Raw genomic sequence first — 20156 nt, 5'->3', positions numbered from 1 at the left:
TTGCAAGCACAATGCAGAAAGGTTAGGGTTCCAGAAAATCTGGTTAGCCTCCATGCAAGTGACAGATGCTCTGGTGTCATCATACATGCAGCTCTGAAACAAAGATTAAAACTTCCTGGATTTGTCCCACTTTGCTGACAGCAAACAAGACCAGACTATATCAATTGTGAGCTGTCAAAATTGTGCAGTAAGATGAAGGAATTCTTGAGAAGCTGAGTAATAAATCAGGCTTCCTCCTTATCAAGGCAAAAACCAAGCAAGTTTTCATTTCACTTCATTCAACATTATTGGTTAATTTTATTTTGATTTTTAAAAGGCATTCTTCAGTGTACAATTAATTAACAGTGAAATCAGTTTTCCACTTTACAGTACTTACGATGCTCCAAAAACAGCAGGTGAATTGATCTGTGCTTGAAAAACCAGCAAACTCAGGCTCAGCAACTAAGACAGGGAATTCCAGAAGTAGAACCAGGAACCAGAAAGTGAGCCTAATTTTGAGCCCCCAGTATTCAGACTTGTGGACACTGCAAGAGGATATATCATTGCTCCCAAATATCTGTGCTGAATATTGCTGCAATTAAAATAAAGGCGAAACAATAAAGCAAACCAATCAGACCTTCACGGTTTGGCTGATTCAGGAAGTGAAGAGGTAGTCTGTGTTCAGGATGTTATGGGAATGTAAATGATTTTATTTTCTTTTAAGGAGTAGCTTTTCCTCTTTCATTGTGCCTCTCACACTCAGATAGTTCACACTTCCACCCAATCAGAGCCTACTTGTCGCAGCCATTCTCAGGATTTCTATGTGCAGCTCTATATGACAGATCAAAGGCCATAATGCTTTCTATTTATAAATGTCAAAATAATTGATCATTAAGATTATCTGAAGACTCCAGTTCCACAGGTAATTTAAAGGTTCTTATTTTCAGGTAGAGCAGCATTTAAAGCACATGCCCTTTTTGGTGTTTCCTGATCAAAGAATAATGAAGGGTCCACCCTATATTTGGTGGTCTTTGGTCTTGTGATTTGGGGAGGCACCACGGATAAACTGCTTTAAATGTAAAGGTCAATGTAAACAGAAATTTAGGAGTTAGTTATACTTTGTGCCTGGTATAGCAGCAGATTGCCCCTGATGAATTTACCTAAAGTGTGCTGTATACAGGGAAACGGAATTCCATATGAAAAACTATAATATACAAGGTCATCCTTGTGGTATATATGAGAAAGCTTATGCTTTTTTGCAAATAATTTCCCCATTTTATTACCCCAATAGAAGAGCATTATACTTTATTCAGTAGAGATGATGGGCAGCAGGCCCCATCTCCTGCCATACTGGTCCATTGACAGGATGACATGCTGCCCAACTCTCAGTTCCTCTGGCCTCCTCAGCCACTTAGCTTTCCTCCCTCTGTCGTGTCATGCTATTGGTTATCAGCAGAATTAAGCATGAAGCCAGAGTTCCATCCTTCCTTTTCTATGGGGACTGTAGGTATGCCCACCTTTAAGCGTTTCTTCTTCAAGTAAGTTCTTGGCTTGTTCTCTGAATGCTAAAAGACATTATTAGAGAGTAGTGGCAAATAAATATCTATTTGCAGATCTTTTGAGGATTTAGAGGGAAAAGAAAGATATGTACTATAATCTCTCTTCTCACTACCAGAAGAGACAATAAACTGAAAAAGCACACTAAGAAAATCAGGATTAAGAGGAAATCTCCCCAACGGTGGCAACAGATCTTCAGAGAATAAATTAGAAAAACCTATGTCTTAGACTTTTAAAATACTGCTTAAAATATACCTTAGGAAAAGAACTAGGATCAGTACGTGGCTTATCTGCATGTATATTTACAGAATGAAGATGGCGTTTCGTTTTCAAAGTTCAATTTAGAAGTGATATGTTGATTTGCAGGATTACTAGAAAACACAAATTTTACTGAGGTCAACTTTTAAAAACACAGCAACATTATAATCACCCCAGCTTGGTTTCTTTGCAGTTGTCCTGGAGATATAAATGTTGAATAAATACATAGTAGAGGGATCTTTTTTGCTTTCCATAATATGGCTGTGATCAGTAATGGCCAGCACATACTCCAACTTCACAACCCATGAAGATGGTAGGATGCCTGAAATCCCAAAGGAAGCCTGAAACGTCTTAAGAGGGACAAGCGGGATGACTGCTGGTTTATGTCGGCATTGTCGCATGTGAAAACCTTCAGATCTCCTGGTGCCGTAATGAATGAGATGGTGTCATTGTTGGTTCCACAGTACAAAGAGGGCCGGAGCATTGTGCGGTGAGAGCCAGCAATAGTCCACGATGCTGTATTGCATGTAGCCCAGGAAAAAGCCAAAAGCTACGTCGGTGACATTGTGCCGCCCCAGCATGACCCTGGAGAGGCCCACGATGAAGGTCCACAGTACTGTCAGCACCCTCAGTGGAATGGCCAGCACCAGGTGGTTCAGGATGAACCGCGACATCAGGGCAGCCCTGCTGGCATGGCCCGAGGGGAAGGAGTACTTGTCCACCGAGAGGGTCACAAACATGTCCATTTGGTTGTGGGCCGGGCGGCGCCTACGGACCAGCGCCTTGATCACGGTCACCAGGAGCAGGTCCAGCAGCAGGGCGAAGAGCAGGTTCATCAGCACCTCGCGCCCGGCCCAGCTGTCGCTTCTGAACAGGCCGTAGAGGGTGCCCAGCAGCCAGGGGATGCCGTGTCCGGAGATCTCCAGCAGCTTCATAAGGGGCCGCATGCTGCCCCACGACGAGTTCTCCCCCGCGCACACCCCCAGCTTCTTGGACAGCCACAAGTCGATGGCCAGCAGGGAGCGCAGAGCGATGCCCAGGAAGGACGGGTTTAGGTCCATGCGGTCATCCTCGGGTAGCGCGGGCGGGGGCGCCTGCGATGGCCCGGTCCCAGCCAGGGGAAAGGAGCCGCGGCGGTGCACCGGGCTCTCGGACGCGCGGAGCCGGGCGCAGGTAGGGTCGCCTCCTGGCGCCCGGCTGCTGAGCAGGGACTGGAACTCGAACCTGCCGGCGCCGCTGCCTCCATGGGCCGGGCTGCCGGGGCTGCTGCTGCTGCTCGAGGCGGAGGCGCCCAGCGGGCGTCCTTCGGTGTTCCTCCGGGGGCTCGGCATCGCGGCGAGCGGCCTAAACAGAGGCTTCCCGGCCCTGCAGTCTCTTCCGTTTCCGCACTGCCATCTTTTAGGGGCGGGGAGAGGAGCCAGCGAGAGGCTGATTGTGACACCTGGCGGAGACGTGGGAGGAAATACGAATTTCAAGTTTGAGAAAGCGGAGGAGAGGGGAGGGTGGTGGTGTGGGAGGTACAGGTGAGAGGGTGCGGACGTGGGGGAAATTGCAAGAGGTTAGGCAAAATAGAACCCTGTTTAAAAAAACAAAACAAACCCTGTTCTCTATTTTTTTTCTTTGTTTTTAAGATTTCTTGCCCTGGGGTGTTCCTTCCCGGCAAGCAGGATGTGTACCTTGCTGTTTACCTCCTGAATCAATACCTGGAGACAGACTGTTTTCCCTCTGTGTTCCCTATTATGATTCAGCAGAACATGAGGTTTGAAAAGGTGAACGTGACTTTCTCACTGCTAAATAGAGAACAGATTTTGCTGTCTGAAGATCGTTTAATGGTTCATGTAAAGAACACAGTTCTTATAAAGTTATTTTGTAAATTTCCTTTAAAAGAAAATTACTTGAAGGCGCCTCAGCACAGTGCAAAACCATAGTTGGAGGAATTGCTTTTGTATCTCAGGTCTGAGCCAAGTTGTGTCAAGCTAGCGCTAAGTACCCTGGTCGATGTTTTCTATTCTTGGAACTCCCATGGCATTTTCTAACTGGAGCAGAGAGCATTTTGTGAATATTCTTGGAGGTATTAGAGGCAGTTGCATTACATTTCTGACAAGGATGATCAATAAACTAGAAGGCCTTGTAAACAGCCCTTTTTAGACTCAGAAAAATAACGAAAAACTACCACCAAATTAGTTAAATCCTGTCTCTGAAATCCTGTGACAAAACAAGAAGCCTCTTCAGATATTACTGAGTGTCCTTAGGTCATACGTAGCTTATTTAGCTACAGTGATAAAGGCCAGATTCCATTCCAAGGAATATGAACATGATGTAAGTAGTCAAAACATTGCCAACCTTCTTCCCACTTTAGAATATTAATTTCATTGCTATGCAATCACAGACAGTCCTTTCAAGTTTTTGTTTTGGAATTTGGAGGTGGAATCAATTTTAACCTTGAGAAGTCTAATGATTTTTGCCCTAAACAAGATCACTGAGGCGGTTCTTTCCGGGAGAGGATGAGTATGAGAAGGCTCCAGGGTACAGCCTATCACTCTAAAAGGTCTGGATGGTGGTGCCCAGAAAATGGCCTGTCTGTTTTGACCTGAGAATGGGAGAGGAGATGATTGATTTTTTAAAGGGCTAGGGCTCTATGTAGTATTTTTGTAAATCCCAGCCTCTTAATTTAAATAGAGTCTACCAAACTGTTTGGATAAGAGGAATAAATGGATATTAACTTTGGAGCATACAGAGTCCAAAGGAACCTACTTCTGCCATTTAGTTGTTGGTAGTGGTAAAAAGTGGGTGGTGAAAATCCAGTCTGTTTTTTCCCCAAGAATTTCCTTATTTTATCAATTTTAAGTTTTCTTCTGTAGAAGACTGTACAAATCTTTTTTTTTTTTCTGCTTTATCTCCCCAAACCCCCCCTGTACATAGTTGTATCTTAGTTGCAGGTCCTTCTAGTTGTGGGATGTACAAATCTTTTTATAAGAAGGTCAAGGATAGAAAATTGTAGACGCACAGAATGGTAACTCTGTAAATGACCTTGAAGGTCGTCTGGTCCAACCTCCTTGACTTGTGGAAGAGGAAGGTGAGCCTCAGAGTTATACTCTAGGTGCTACTTCTGCTCTGTTGCAAAGCTGTGCATTTGAGATTACTAGTCAAACATATATCATGGATCATTTCTCATTTTATAAAATGCAATTATTTAATATCTTGAAAAATTGCCTTCTTGTGTGAGCTGTTTGGGTTCATGTTCCAGCTTTCTTCCAGTTGGCTCCAGCTTTCTTGTATCTGTTCCATTCTCTAGCTGCAAATACTGGCAGCAGACAGCAAAAGGTTTCTCCTCCTTGGACGTTCTGTGTAATTCAGGATTGAATGTTCTAAAGCATTTGGATAAACAAGAAATTACTCATAAGGAATGTATGAGCCATTGTGTTTGAGCAATTCATGTGGATCATTTACTCCCACAGATCACACTTGAGAAAATCTTTAGACATAGATGAAGTGAAGGGATGCAATTACTGAAATAATTTAGGGAAAACCCCCAAAAACCTCACCCACATTTGCTCGATAAATCCAAGTCAGTAAGGCAAAAATGGATTACAGGGGACAGCCTCCATTTTTGTAATTAAAGCAGACCTTACTTTGAATCAGCAGCAGATTTTAACCATGCTTAAGTTTAAACACCTTTTAAATCAGAACTTTAATGCCTGTGATCAAACTCTGCTGAAAACTTCTTGTTTCTTACAGGGTTCTAGAATTCACCGGGAGGGGCATTGTATGCCTTTTTTTTTTTTTGAGGAAGATTAGCCCTGAGCTAACTGCTGCCAATCCTCCACTTTTTGCTGAGGAAGACTGGCCCTGAGCTAACATCCGTGCCCATCTTCCTCTACTTATTTTATTTTATTTTTATATGTGGGACACTTGCCACAGCATGGCTTGCCAAGCAGTGCCATGTCCGCACCTGGGATCATGTTGGCAAACCCCTGACCACCGAAGCGGAATGTGCGAACTTAACCGCTCTGCCACTGGCCGGACCCCATTGTATGCCTTTTATTTCAGTCCTATCCTTTGCCCTTTCATCTCGAGGACAAGATAAGCACATTTGGCAGTGGCTAGAGAGGTATCACAGTGTTTTTCTTGTGCTTCATGATGCACTTAAAACTTATGAGGCTCTCCCTCTCTCTAGTTGTTTTTGGATTCTGTGGGAGTGTAGCTACTAGCGCTTAGCTTTTCTTTTGTGTCACACATGGAATTTTTATTTATGTTCCTTTTTTCCCAACCAGTTGCTTGGGAAGAGAAGTCATTCATTCAGTTAACAACATTTAATGAGTATCTCTGGTATGCAGGATGTTTTCCTGGTTTCTCAAACAGTTCTCTGAGGTTGATGCCAGATGTGCTTTTAGCAACAAACTGTAGGAGGAGGTCATGCTGATGGCAGTATGGGCATGTGGGAAATTCAGCTGGCTCAGGCGGTGGTGTTGGGTTCATTCTCCATTTATTTTGTAATCATTTGTTAACTTTTAACCACATACCTGTTAAAGTTACTCCTGTTGAAACCTAAATAATATATGGCTGGATTTGACATGTGTTAATTATTTGGAAGAATATAATCTACAGTTTCTGTAAGTATATATTAATAGAACTTTGAAAATTTATTTTCTCCATTTTTTTCTTGCAGGTGTTTGAAAACGCAATAGATCCTGGAGCTGTAGCAGACATTTTAGAAAGTAGGTACTCTCAAAAAAAAAAGAGACTATTGTATGTATGTAATTCACAGATGTAAAATTCTACTATTTTCTAAGTTATGATACTTCCATGTGTGATCCATATTTATATTCAACAGAGTCTGTGTACAATGTGAATTGTGTTTTTGATTCTATTACAAATGCTTTCTAGATATAGATGGGATTTACTGGATGGTACAATTCTGTTTGTTTGTTTATTTATTTATTAGAATTAAATGGCTTTTGTATATTCACAGAGTTGTGTAACCATTGTCATAATCAATTTTAGAACATATTCCTCACCACAGAAAGAAACCCTATACCCATTCTTTCTTATCCCTCCCAGCCCTAGGCTACTACTAACTGATCTTTCTGTTTCTATAGATTTGCTTATTCTGGATATTTCATATAAATGGAATTATATAACATGTGGTCCTTTGTGACTGGCTTCTTTCACTTAGCATGATGTTTTCAAGGTTCATCCTTGCTGTAGCATGTGTCAGTATTTCCTTTCTTTTTATGGCCAAATAATCTTCCATTGTATGGATATACCACATTTTGTTTATCCATTTATTAGTTGATGGACATTTGGATTGTTTTCACTTTGGGGCTATGATGAATAATATTGCTATAAATATTTGTGTACATGTTTTATTGGGGACATGGATTTTCATTTCTCTTGGGTATATACCTAGATGTGCAATTGCTGGGTCATATGGTAACTCTTTTTAATCTGAGGAACTTCCAGACTGTTTACCAAAGCAGCTGCATCATTTTACATTCCGTCAGCAATGTATAAGGTTCCATTTCTCCAGGTCCTGGCCAATACCTGCTACTATCTGTCCTTTCGATTGGTAGCCATCCTCATGGGTATGAAGTGGTATCTCATTGTGGTTTTGACTTGCATTTCCCTGATAGCTAATGATATTGAGCAATTGTTTATGGGCTTATTGGCCATTTGTCTTATTGGAGAAATGCCCAGTCAGATCCTTTGCCTATATTTAAGTGAGTTATTTGTCTTTTTATTAGTGAGTTGTAAGTTCTTTATATATTGTAGATACAAGTCCCATATCAGATGTGTGATTGATAAATATTTTCTCCCATTCTTTCTATTATCTTTTCACTTTCTTGATGATGTTCTTTGAGACACATATATATATATTTTTAAAGATTTTATTTTTCCTTTTTCTCCCAAAGCCCCCCTGGTACATAGTTAGGGATTTTTAGTTGTGGGTCCTTCTAGTTGTGTCACGTGGGATGCTGCCTCAGCATGGCTTGATGAGTGGTGCCATGTCCACGCCCAGGATTTGAACTCGCGAAACCCCGGGCCACCAAAGTGGAGCGCGAGGACTTAACCACTCAGCCATGGGGCTGCCCCCAGAGACATATATGTTTTTAATTTTGTTGAATTCTATTTTATCTATTTTTCTTTTATTACTTGTGCTTTTGATATCATTATTAAGAAACCATTGCCTAATTCAAGTCACAAAGATTTATGTCTATGCTTTCTTTTAAGAGTTTTATAGTGTTAGCTCTTACGTTTGGGTCTATGATACCTATTAAGTTGATTTTTGTAAATGGCATGAGGTAGGTGTCGGACCTCATTCTTTTGCATCTGGATATCCATTTATCCCAGCACCATTTGTTGATGAGAGTATTTTCCCCCATTGAATAGTCTCGGCCCCTTTGTTGAAAATGAATTGACTGTAAATATGAAGGTTTATTTTTGGGCTCGCAGTTCTAATCCATTGATCCATCTATCTATCATTATGCCAATACAATACAATCTTGATTATTAAGTCTTTGTAATAAGTTTTGAAATCAGGAAATGTGAGTTCTCCAAGTTAGTTCTTCTTTTTCAAGACTATTTTTGCTATTTGGGTTCCTTTGGTTTTCCATATCAATTTTAGGATCAGCTCATCAATTTCTGCAAAAATGCCAACAGGGATGTTGATAGGGATTGCAATGAACCTGTAGATCAATTTGGGGACTATTAGTTTTAACAACATTAAGTCTTCAATACATGAACTTGGGATGTGCTGAGAATTAATTGAATGTAAGGAATTTAGAGCCTGAGACAAATTAAGTGCTTACATTACCATTGGGGTGATGGTTGGCAAGGATATATTCCCTTCTTCCACTTGGAAAACCTAAAATTATAGGCTGTCTTGGCTTTTAAGTTTCTTGGCATTTAAATTCTGTCCTGATGCATGTATTTTTCACAGGTCTTCAAAGGAAGAATTTTACTTTTATTGTATATTTTTTTCAGCTTTTTAAAAGATATAATTGACATGTAACATTGTGTAAGTTTAAGATGAAAACGTGGATTTGATATATTTATATATTGCAAAATGATTACCACCCATAGCATTAGCTAATACCTCTGTCTCCTCACATTGTTGCCATTTCATTTTGTGGTGAGAACTTTTAAGATCTTCTCTCTTAGCAACTTTCAAGTGTATACTACAGTTTATTAACTATAATCACTGTTATAGGCTGTTTTGAAATATTTTCACTTCTAACCTTGTGTGGGAATTATCTTTATTGATTTTTTGTTATTATACCATTTACGTTTTAGATTACTTTTAAGATTGAAATTTTATTCTTTTCTTATAGACATTGTACATGGGCTCACTATTTCTAAATACATTTTGGACTTAGGAAATATAAAAAATGTTGTATTTTATGTCTAATTTATATAGTCACGTAGCATACTGTTTTAAGCAAGATAAACTTATAGGTCAATGGATAACAATTATGTTTTGAATTTTTACATGAAAAGTTTATTGTTATTTCAGTGATTTATGCATATATTTTTAAGACAAAAAATATTGCATCCATTTTGTCAATACTTTTAAGGGGACGAAATGCTGTTTTTATAACTCAGTTACTCTTACTCCATGCCCTTGATTTATTGGGTCTAGAACTATCTGAGTCATAGTTGGTATGGCACTTACTTTATTATTATTGATAATGTAAATAGGATGTTATGGCAGTTTTAGACTTAGCAATCAATGAAAAACTCTGGCAATTTTCTAAAGTATTAAAATCTCATTTTTTCCTTTTTAGGCTTCCTAACCAGGTTTGAATTAATACAGCAAGTGCCTCCAGGTAACGTGCCAGTAAATGCATTTCTAAATTAGCTTAATTTAATTTAAAAAGGATTTTGTAGTGACAGAATAGGGACTGGTATTTAAAAGTTGTGCTTTATATAACACTCACTTTTTTTCCCCCGCCAGTCTGTTGAATTATGTCCACTTTCGGAAGAGTAACTTTGTGGGTTTAGTGGCGGTGAGCATTACTCAAACAGGCTGTTTTACTTTCCATTTTTTCATAACTTTTTTTCTTTTAAAGATTGGCACCTGGGCTAACAACTGTTGCCAATCTGTTTTTTTTTTTTTTTTCCTGCTTTATTTCCCAAACTCCTCCGGTACACAGTTGTATATCTTAGTTGCAGGTCCTTCTAGTTGTGGGATGTGGGACGCCGCCTCAACGTGGACTGATACGCCGTGCCTTGTCCGCGCCCAGGATCCGAGCCCTGGGCCACCGCAGCGGAGTGCGCGAACTTAACCACTCAGCCATGGAGCCGGCCCCATTTTTTCATAACTTTATCTAATTATCATCAAATAATTTTTTCAGTCCTAGCTCAGCTTCTTCTTTTTTGCCTTTGGCTATGTTCTAATTTGTGGAGTGTGTGTGTGTGTATAACCCAAAGCCATCTTTTCTGTTAGATGCTAGAATAGGGTTGGCAAGCTACAGCCCCTGGGCCAAATCCAGCCTTCAGACTGTTTTTAATATGGCCCATGAGCTAAATTTCTACATTTTTAAAAATTGAGATTTAATTCATGTGCTATAAAGTTCACCATTTTCAAGTGTACAATTCAGTTGGTTTAGTATGTTCACAAGATTGTGCAACAATCACCACTATCTAATTCCAGAACATTTTTATTACCCCAAAAAGAAACCCTGTACTTATTAGCAGTCACTTTTCATTCATTCCTCCCCAAGCCCCTGGCCACCACTAATCTACTTTCTGTCTCTATTGATTTGCTTATTGTGGACGTTTAATATAAATGGAATCACACAATATGTGGCCTTTTCTGTCTGTCGTCTTTCACTTAGCATGTTTTCAAGGTTCATCCTTGTTGTAGTATGTATCAGTTCTTCATTCCTTTTTATGGCTGAATAATATTCTTTTATGTGGATATACCACATTTGTTTGTCCATTCATTGGTTGGTAGACGTTTGGGTTATTTCCACTTTTTAATAACACTGCTGTCAACATTCGTGTCCAAGTTGTTGTGTTACTCAAGTGTTGTTTTCAGTTCTCTTCAGTGTACACCTCGTAGTGGAATTGCTGAATCATGTGTTAACTCCGTATTTAACTTTTTATGGAACTGCCAAACTGTCTTTGGTTGCTACATTCTTAAATGGTTGGAAAAAATTTTTTAAAAGATGAATATTTAGTGATTTGAAAATTATATGAAATTCAAATTTCATCATCCACAAAGTTTTATTGGAACACAGCCATGCTTGTTTGCTTAGGTATTATTTATGGCTGCTTTCACACTGCAGTGAGAGAGTTGAGTAGTTGTGACCATATGGCCTGCAAAGCCTAAAATAGTTACTTTCTGGCCCTTTGCAGAAAAAAATTTGTGACCCCTGTGCTAGAATCATGAGACTTTTAGGAGGAAACTGTTCTATGGTGCCTTTGCATTGTGATGTGTCATAAACAGAGAGTAGGAACTGCCACCTGGTAGCATCAATTTTCATGCATAGTTTCTCAATGTGGCAGATCGTCTGGTGATTTTAGAGTCATTTGCATACGTGTGTGAGAGAGAGAGAGAAAGAAAGAGAAAGAATGCTTAAAACTCAGAAACTCTTCTAATTCTCTTCTGATCTTTGCTATTATGTTTTTGCCTTTCCCTTCCCCAAAATGAAAATAGCTTCAGTTTTTACTTGTTATAAAAAAGCATCTCCAAATGATGAGAAAACCTTTATTTATATGATTTTGGTGAACATGTTCCTTTATGTTTCTCTGTGGATAGAACACATAGATATGGAATTTTTACATAAATAGTGTCACGTACATTTTCTTCTGTTATTAGCTTTCCCCATTATACATCGCTGTTATGTTGTCATTTCTAAAAACATAGATCTACATCATTATTTTCATTAATTTAGTTATGTGTTTTTATAGGTCTATAAACAGTATGTACATAATATTTTGGGTTTTGCTCTTTCAGTCTACATTATTTCCTGTGGCTTACTTGTTTGTCAATTTCAATAGCTGTGTATTTTTCCATAGCGTTCAAATTGATATTGTTGAGCATTTAGATTTTCTGTGTCTTTCACATATTTATAAAAATTATTTTTTCTCTTAGTATATTTTTAAAGAATAGAATTGCTAGATTGAACCATCTCTTGCAACGTGAGTAAACTGATCCCTAGGAAACTGATAATAAGTTTCCGTTATTTCTGCTGCATTCCACAGTGCCTGCCCATCCCCAGATCCTAGCTAATGCTGGATATTATCATTTCATTGATTGTGTTTACAAAGTGTGTAATAATTTCTTTAAAATATATTTTACTATATTTCTGGCCTCTTCTTTTTAGATATGATTGTGACAACCTTAAATTTAAAGTTTACTTTAAAAAATTTTCATTTTTCTATATTACGATTTTTTTTTCTTTCTTTCTGTATAACATGACTGTCAGTGTCCTTCGATTACTTGCGGAGTGATGTCTGGATGTTAGCATTGCATTTTAGTATAAATTCATGATATTTTTACCAAAGTTTTTGATCAGTTATGCTCAATACATATGTATTTCCCCTGTTTCATTGCATTATTTTAATATTTTATTGTGTGAATTTTTCCTTTTCTTAAGAAAGCATGGTCTCGAGAAGGAAGGTGAGCTCCTGGCAGATGCCTCAGCTAAAGCAGAGGAGGCCGTGGAGGCTTCTATGGGGATTATAGCCCTGCCCACTGGGGCTGTGCTGGGAGCACGTCAGGGGCCCCAGAGGAATGGAATGGACCCAGAGTCTGTAGTTCTTTTTCTGCCTCTTGGTTTGTTGGCAGAGCCAGGCCCTGAAAGCAGACAAGTGGATATAGGAATAGACACTCCTGTGTATGTCAGTGCTTTCTTAGGAAGGCAGAACACAGGGAAGATCAGAGATGCCTCCTACCTGCTTTTCAGAAATTTTCACAAAATGTTTGTCAGCCTGAAAATGACAGGCTAAAATCAGCGCATTTCGTTTTTTTTATCGGTTTTTTTTTTCTTATTTGACTCAATTTTATGTTCAAACATGTATCACTGCTAACTGGCAAGTTATATTTTAGTATGCTAATAAAAGAGAAGCAGGCCAATTTGGGTCTTATTTAATTTTATATGACAAAAAAAATTATCCAATACTTAAATATTCTGACTGTAAAAATTTTAGCTAACACAAAATTATATAAAATAAGTCAAAAGCCACATGCCTCAACAACTTCAAAAATAATTACTATTAATAATGTGTTGTGTATCTTTTTAGATCTTTTAAAATGCATTTAGTATATATAATGTATTTAGTCTGTTCAACCAACCCTAAAATACATACATATATACATATATGTACACACAAGCATGTATGTATACATATATATACTAAATATATCTAGTATTTAGCAAATGTATATTTAGTGTATATTTTGGTTTGATTTTGGTTGAATATACATATTCTGCAACTTGCTTTTTAAAATTTAATATATCTGGGTGGTTAAGTTTGCAAGCTCTGCTTCAGTGGCCCTGGGTTTTGCGGGTTCAAATCCTGGGTGCGGACATGGCACCGCTCATCAAGCAGAACCAGAACGACCTACAACTGTAATATACAACTAGGTAGTGGGGGGCTTTGGGGAGAATAAGGAAAAAAAAAGAAGATTGGCAACAGGTGTTAGCTGAGGTGCCAATCTTAAAAAAAAAAAGAAACAAAATTTAATATATCTTAGTTTGCCATATGTTTTTCTTATGATCATAAATGCATCTGTGAGAAGACTGCAAGAATAGTTCAAAACCATGATGACTGGAGAATATGGGAGCTAGGTGCATGCATACTGGTTATAACTTGGAAGTTAGATACAAAATGGAGGCTTTATTATACTTGTTTTCCTTTTGTCTACGGTCCTTCAATTTCTGATTATAATTTTAGTGGAATTAAATGTGAATTTCTCAAAATAATTATTTTTGTTCGACTTCAGATGCATTACAGGTTGATCCATTAATTTGTCCAACATATATTTATTGAGGGTGTACTCCGAACATGGGCTACACTGTGCCACTTCCTGGTATCACACTGGTGGCATCAAGCACAGAATGCTGACAGTGAGCCCTCATGATCTGCTGGTTCTTGATACCAGATAGTTAAGTAAAAATGATTTGCTTAAAGTCTGATGTGGACAGCCCTGTGGGGTCACGTGGGCCACTTTTAGGTTCTCAGGGACCAATTCTTCATTGGCTGAATTGTTACCTTTTCATTTTGCTGTAGATATTACTTTATTGTTTGATTTTTTTTTGCATCACTTTCAAACACACTTATTATAGTTAAAAGACGTATTGTGACCATTAAGTTAATGATACAAGTACCTCACATTTGCGTACGGCTTTCCTGCTAATGACCAAAGAGGTCCAATGGTTTGGCTTGGAAATAATGAAGACTCTGGTTTTTCAGTTTACAAAGGTGGGAAAGAGCAATTGGACACAAGGGGGCAGCATAATCCTGATTGATTGTGAGCTTGGTGCTTTCGTTTTATTGACCTTTTAAATAAGAACCTCTACTTTGAGATGTCATATCTATTCAGTCCAGCTGTAAAATGCTACTTTAGTGGGCACCTATTCTGTGAATCAGAGATTGATTTTATACTTTGTAGTGATGTTTACTAGGCATCAGCAAGGACAGAACTGCCTCGGATGATCTGGTTTTGAATTCCTACTTTATCATGTGGCATCATGACAAGTGTTTTCAACTGTTAGTGCCTCAGTTCCTATATCTATAAAGATGAATCAAGTGAGACCCCATATTGGGAAGCAAGCTGTCAATTCTAATATGCTCTATAAATGTTGTTTCTTGAGCTAATATTATTAAAATTGTTATTTCTCTTGAAGTCTCATTTGTTTCCTTTTTTGAGGAGAAGGTTTTCATTGATGGCACTGATGACGTTCCTGTCTACACCATTAATCTTTTAAGAACACTGAGTTCTTTCAGACATTTCACATGGCCTATGAGACTTGCTCAGTTTGTGTATATTTTTGTTTATTATTTATAACCCAGCCTCTTGCTGTAACATCCCCTTGGTGTGCTGACACTTTCACTCTGGGTGGCAGTTTAAATCTCTAAAAAATGACCGAATCAGAGAGACAGAATTGGAAAGCTTCACAGCCTTCTCTAACTATATTTCAGTCTCTTTTTATTCCTGTGATTCTTAATATAGTGGATGAGCTTGCCTCCAATTATCTGATCTCTTATGTTTATCATAATTCTTGCTAAATTTAGGAGTAGTAATTTAGGAGCTATCATTTTGGATGCAGCACCAGCCAAAAACGTATGAAAGGAAAAAAGAAAAGTGCACTGTATAGAGCATCATATCATGCTTCGAGGTGTTTGTTCCCAGTAGGAGCATATGGCCAAAAACACGTGACATTCATAGAGACCAGAGTGGTGCTGAGACCACTGCTGGGCTGGCGTCACAGAGCAGTCATGTCAATGGCAGGTAATGTTAGGTACTATGCTCTGCACTTCACAGGTGTTTGTCATTTGTCCTCACAGTAGCCCTAAGGGGCAGGTATTATTGTGACTTTTACATTTTCCTGAAGAGGAAACTAGAGTTAAGGAGATTATGTCATTTGCTCAGGATAACAAAGCTGGTAAGTGGTAGAGCAGGGATTTGAACCCAGCTCTGTCTGAATCTAGAAACTGAGTTCCTAACCACTGGACTATAAGCTTCAGTAGCAAGTTGTATTTTGTTGCTAGTGATGGGTAAGGAAATTGTCACATCACCTCCCATTTTCAGGCTGCACTCCTGAGATCTCTGAATGGAGGAAGTCTGTTTGGCCAATAAAGGTGGGGAGGTCATGCCCTTCGTAGGGAGCATTATAAAAGGAGCATTGGTAAAAAAAAAAAAAAAGGAGGCCAGGATGAGGCTAGTAAATGAAGTAGAAGATTGATCTTAGAATTCCACTCATCTTCCCATCTGCCTTTACGCTGTATGTTTCTTTGTATAATTGGTTAATGCTTGTAGACTGCTCCAGGAGGGCAGGAATTGCAGCCATCCTGCTCACTAGGACACATCCAGAGTCTGGAACTCATGGCCCATAGTAAGTTCTCAGTACATATTTCTTGAATGTATGAATGAAAAGAAATTATTGAAAATAAATTACTGATAAGAGTCAGAAAAGATTTTAGAGAGCATTTAGTCTGTCTCCCTTTTTTTTACAGTTGTGGAAACTGAGTCTCAAAGAGGGAATCTAATGGTTATTGAGTGGCTAATGTAAGCAGGCACTTAAGTAACTTATCTCATTTTAATCTTCACATTCATTCATTCAAGAAGCACTTCTCAAGTACCCACCATGTGCCAGGCACTGTTCCACAGGCCAAGGGGCAGAGTGAAAGATGCTGCACTTTGCCGTTCTTTTCTGAATATCACTGAAATTCCATTTTAAAATGTCTGCCTTTAATTATATCTCAGGGGGCCTGATAAAGATGCTGACAGTATGGCCCCCTTTCAGGTGAGATTGGCTTGGCCAGGCCCTGTACTGGCTGAACTGCCCTGAGCTCACACCTTTCTAGGGACAGTCCTGCCAGAAATTTAGTAAAGAACAGAACAGAACAGAGTCACTACTTTCATGGAGCATTCATGGAAGCAGATCATAAATACATGAACGAAAATATCAGTTAGTCATAACTATTAGATTGAAAGTAAAATAGGGTGATGTGATAGGGAGTGGCAGCCTCTTTAGGTTGAGTTGCCACTTTTCTGATGAGATATTTAAACCAAGGCCCACCATCCAATAGGAGGGAGCCAGCCACGAAGAGATCCAGGGAAGGAACATTACAGGGAGAAGATCAGTGGGACAAACCTCTAAGATCGAGGCGAACTTGATGTGTTTGAGGGACAGTGAGAAGGGCAGCAGGGATGATCAAGAAGGAGAGTGGTAAAAGTAGGAGAGGTACTTAGAGGCCTGATATAGAGTCTTGAAGGCTAGGGTAAGATTCTTAGATTTTATTCTAATATGATTGGAAGCCTATTGGGAGGTTTTAAGTAGGTGAAAAGCACGATCTGATGTATTTATAACATGACGTGTTACAGGTTATAGAATAGGTTTGAGTGCAGGAAGAGTGGACTCAGGGAGACCAGCTTGGAGGCCATGGCAGTATTCCAGGACAGGTGGTTAGGGTTAGGGTGGTAAAGATGGAGAGAAGCACAGATTTGGGATTTATTTTGGAAATAGAGTCAATGGGACTTGCTAATGGATGGATGTAAGGAGTGAAAGAGTGGAATCAAGGATAAATCCTAGATTTTTGACTTGAGCAATGGTGCCAGTTCCTTTGATGAAGAAGGCTAGGGGAAAGCTGATTTGTGGGAAAAAATGGAGTTTTCTGTTTTGGACCTATTATGATGAATATAATCTCAACAGGATGAGAAGGAATAGCCATAAGCTGAGGAAGTACATAGCAGAGGAGGGAAAGATACATCATCAGTCCATTGTGGCTGGAGCATGTCTAAGAGGGGAAGAGTGGGAAAAAATGATATTATGATGGAAAATATAGAATACTTTCTTTTGCACTTTGATCCTTTCCTCATTAGGACCCAAACATTCATATTAAACGAAATGTTAGAAGAAATTAATCCATCATATTACTTGCTGCAAAGTCAATTATTTTCTACAGTTGATGTTCAAAAAAATGCCCTAATCAGAATTCCTCTCACAAATAAAAAGGCAGCCACCAAACAGTGAAGCTGCCTCATTGACTACAGTGACTCTTTTGATGGTGCTGTGCACAGGGGCCACTCTCAGTGCAAACCACTTGTGTAACACCTGCTGTGTAAACAAGAAGGGCTCAGATGGCAGCTTCTCCATCCTTCAGCTCAGTAATTCTCAATCCTATTAGACCCAAGATCTTCTTTTGGTAATGAGTATTTGTAGCATCACTTTTACCATACTAAAATCATATTCGTAGTTTATATACCCAACTTACACGAATCACTGTAAAAATCAATGTAATATTCGGGCTGTAATATAAGGGAGAAATAAAAGGAAAGTAATTTAAAATAAATATGTATATCAATATGTAAATGTTGAGCAACATGAAGTATTTAGATGTGATATGATTTTCAAAATGCCAGAAGGGTCTTGGTAAAGATCCAAACAAAGCAAAGTACAGTTGTTCCTTAATTTACGTGGTACCTGCATTCCTGAAAATTCAGTTTATTTTAAAATCATGCAAAAAAGTGCTTTGTGTTTATATGTAAGAGTTGGGCCTCAGACTCAGACAATTATAAAATGGTTTCTCACCTGAAAGAATGTCTGGTAGGATGTTAGAAAGTCGTGCAGGAGTATCATGAGCATTCCAGGACCTTCTAGCACCTTTGGCTCCTGCCCATGAAATGTAGCCACAAATTTCCGAAATGCCCTTGGGGTTGTACCAGCACTGCTGAGAACCACAGCTCTGGCTCTTCTCTGGGCTGTTGGGACCTTGACACATCACTGCATCACAGAATACATTGAACCCTAGTCCACACTGTAACCTTTGCGTTGATGGGGCCTTGTCTGCCTTATTCCTGTTCCATCCGTAGGACCTGGCCCATGGTATGCCCTTAGAAGACATTTGTTGAAGGAAAGAATGAATGAATGAATGGAGGGATGGAGGGGTGGATGAATGGATGGATGGATGGATGAATGGATGAAAGAGATCTTCCTCTTCTGTTTTGTGGAGCAACCCTTTAGATAGTCTTTTTTCTCTATTATGACTTGGGGAGGTTTTAAAAAATTATCCATGAGATAAAAAGTAGTAGAAGTCATTTGCCTCTTGAATAACGGGTGCTGTGGTCAAAATGTCTGTTTTTATCTAAGTGCCACCTCTGCTATCACCTGTCTAAGCTTTTATTTTGTTCAACTCAGGGATGTTGATACATCATTTTCAGGATGTAAATCTAATTATGCCTTTTCTCCATTCTTTCTAGGGTGGGCAGAGTTGGCCTACTATGAAGAAAACACACGGGATTTTCTTTTCCCTGAGCCCAAGCTGACACCTTCACACCCTGGGATGTGTAGGGAGGTGCTCATGAAGACGGTTGCAGGTTTTCCGGTAAGTGATCTGAGCCCAGCTGGGCTTCTATTGGGAGAGAAATTCTTTCGACCTGAGCGTTTTATTCCTGGTATGGCCTGCTCTTGGGCAGATCACTTCCTCTTGGTTATACCCCTGTTGTTGTATTTTAGCATCCCTGTTTGGATGCCCCACTCACAATACCAAATTATACTAATTTCCCCTATTGATCTGAGAAATGAGAGTCTTACCTAATCAGGCTAAATCATTGTCATAGTTATCACATAGTTATAAAAAAGTGGCTTTTTTTTTTTTTACCTCCTCTTAATGCAGATTAACCGAAAGATTTGATATCAGTTTATTTAATCATAGCTATTGTTTTAGTAATAATAACAATAAAAAACAGTAGTAATAGTAATCATGCTACTTCTCATTTATTTTGCACTTTCAGTTTTTCATATGAAATCTTATTTTCCTCATAACAATTCTCAAGTCAGCCAAGGCAGATATTATGGCCTCCACGTAAAGGAGGGAAAACTGACAGAGGTTCACAGACTGATATATTGAAGGATCTGAAAAGACACTTCAGTTATTCAGTTGATAATCTAACTGTTTTGGGGCCGTTATCTGAAACCAAATTCAAAATATTCATTTTGATGTTATCTGTGACAATTTCTAACTCTGCAGCAACAATTTTCTCAACTTGTATGTCACTTGGATGACCTCCATTTTAAAGGCCATATCTTTGTGAATTATAAAAGCATATTTAATACTCAACTTTTCTGGTACTGCCCCATAAATTACCATTATTACAAATTAATAAAATGTTACTGTCCCCATTTTGTTGAGAGTGCCATGAGGAATACGTAACACGCAGGACCCTTGTTTCTGTGATGTTTCTGATAACACAACTTCCAGCTCTGATATTTCAAACAGCAAACATTCATCAAGAGTTGTCCTAATCAGAATTACTAATGGCCATAACTTTGAGCCCTCCATATCTTTGAGGGTTTGTTGAATGTGACTGACACCATTTTTCTTCTCAGAAATATTCTTTGTGTATCACTTATATCTATGGTACTTGTGAGATGCTCGCCTTTATTATTTCAAGTTATTGAGATATTGCTCTTTAGAAGCTAAAAGGGGATAAAAACTGATGAGAATAAGGTGTGGGATACTCTTTACATTAACTTTGGTTTGCCTGAGTTTTCTATTAAATAAATGCCATCTTCAAACACTGGGCTGGTGTCCAGCTAAGTATCAAGACAAGGAGAAACACTTTGTTATATCTTCCCTGAATTTTTTATCTCTGTTATGGGCATCAGTAGGAAGAAGAGCCTATAGAA

General features: G+C 38.8%; 1 protein-coding gene across 5 annotated transcripts in view; it reads left to right on the top strand.

Annotated features, from left to right (window-relative positions):
• SPATA6L (spermatogenesis associated 6 like) overlaps positions 1 to 20156 on the top strand; it is a 44677-nt gene that overhangs the window by 1223 nt on the left and 23298 nt on the right. For 2 of the 5 annotated variants that reach the window (XM_008538282.2, XM_070589984.1), the window contains exons 1-5: positions 278 to 2967; positions 3426 to 3563; positions 6464 to 6512; positions 9579 to 9620; positions 18728 to 18852. In XM_008538282.2, coding sequence (XP_008536504.2) covers positions 2698 to 2967; positions 3426 to 3563; positions 6464 to 6512; positions 9579 to 9620; positions 18728 to 18852 — 624 coding nt within the window. In that variant the 5' untranslated portion in view covers positions 278 to 2697. Of the gene's footprint in view, positions 1 to 277; positions 2968 to 3425; positions 3564 to 6463; positions 6513 to 9578; positions 9621 to 18727; positions 18853 to 20156 lie in introns of those variants that run through there. The other 3 variants (XM_070589985.1, XM_008538283.2, XM_070589986.1) reach the window with 2 other exon arrangements.

The sequence above is a fragment of the Equus przewalskii genome, chromosome 22 (genome assembly GCF_037783145.1).
Source record: "Equus przewalskii isolate Varuska chromosome 22, EquPr2, whole genome shotgun sequence".
Classification (NCBI taxonomy): domain Eukaryota; kingdom Metazoa; phylum Chordata; class Mammalia; order Perissodactyla; family Equidae; genus Equus; species Equus przewalskii.
This window is presented reverse-complemented; position numbering and strand designations above follow the sequence as displayed.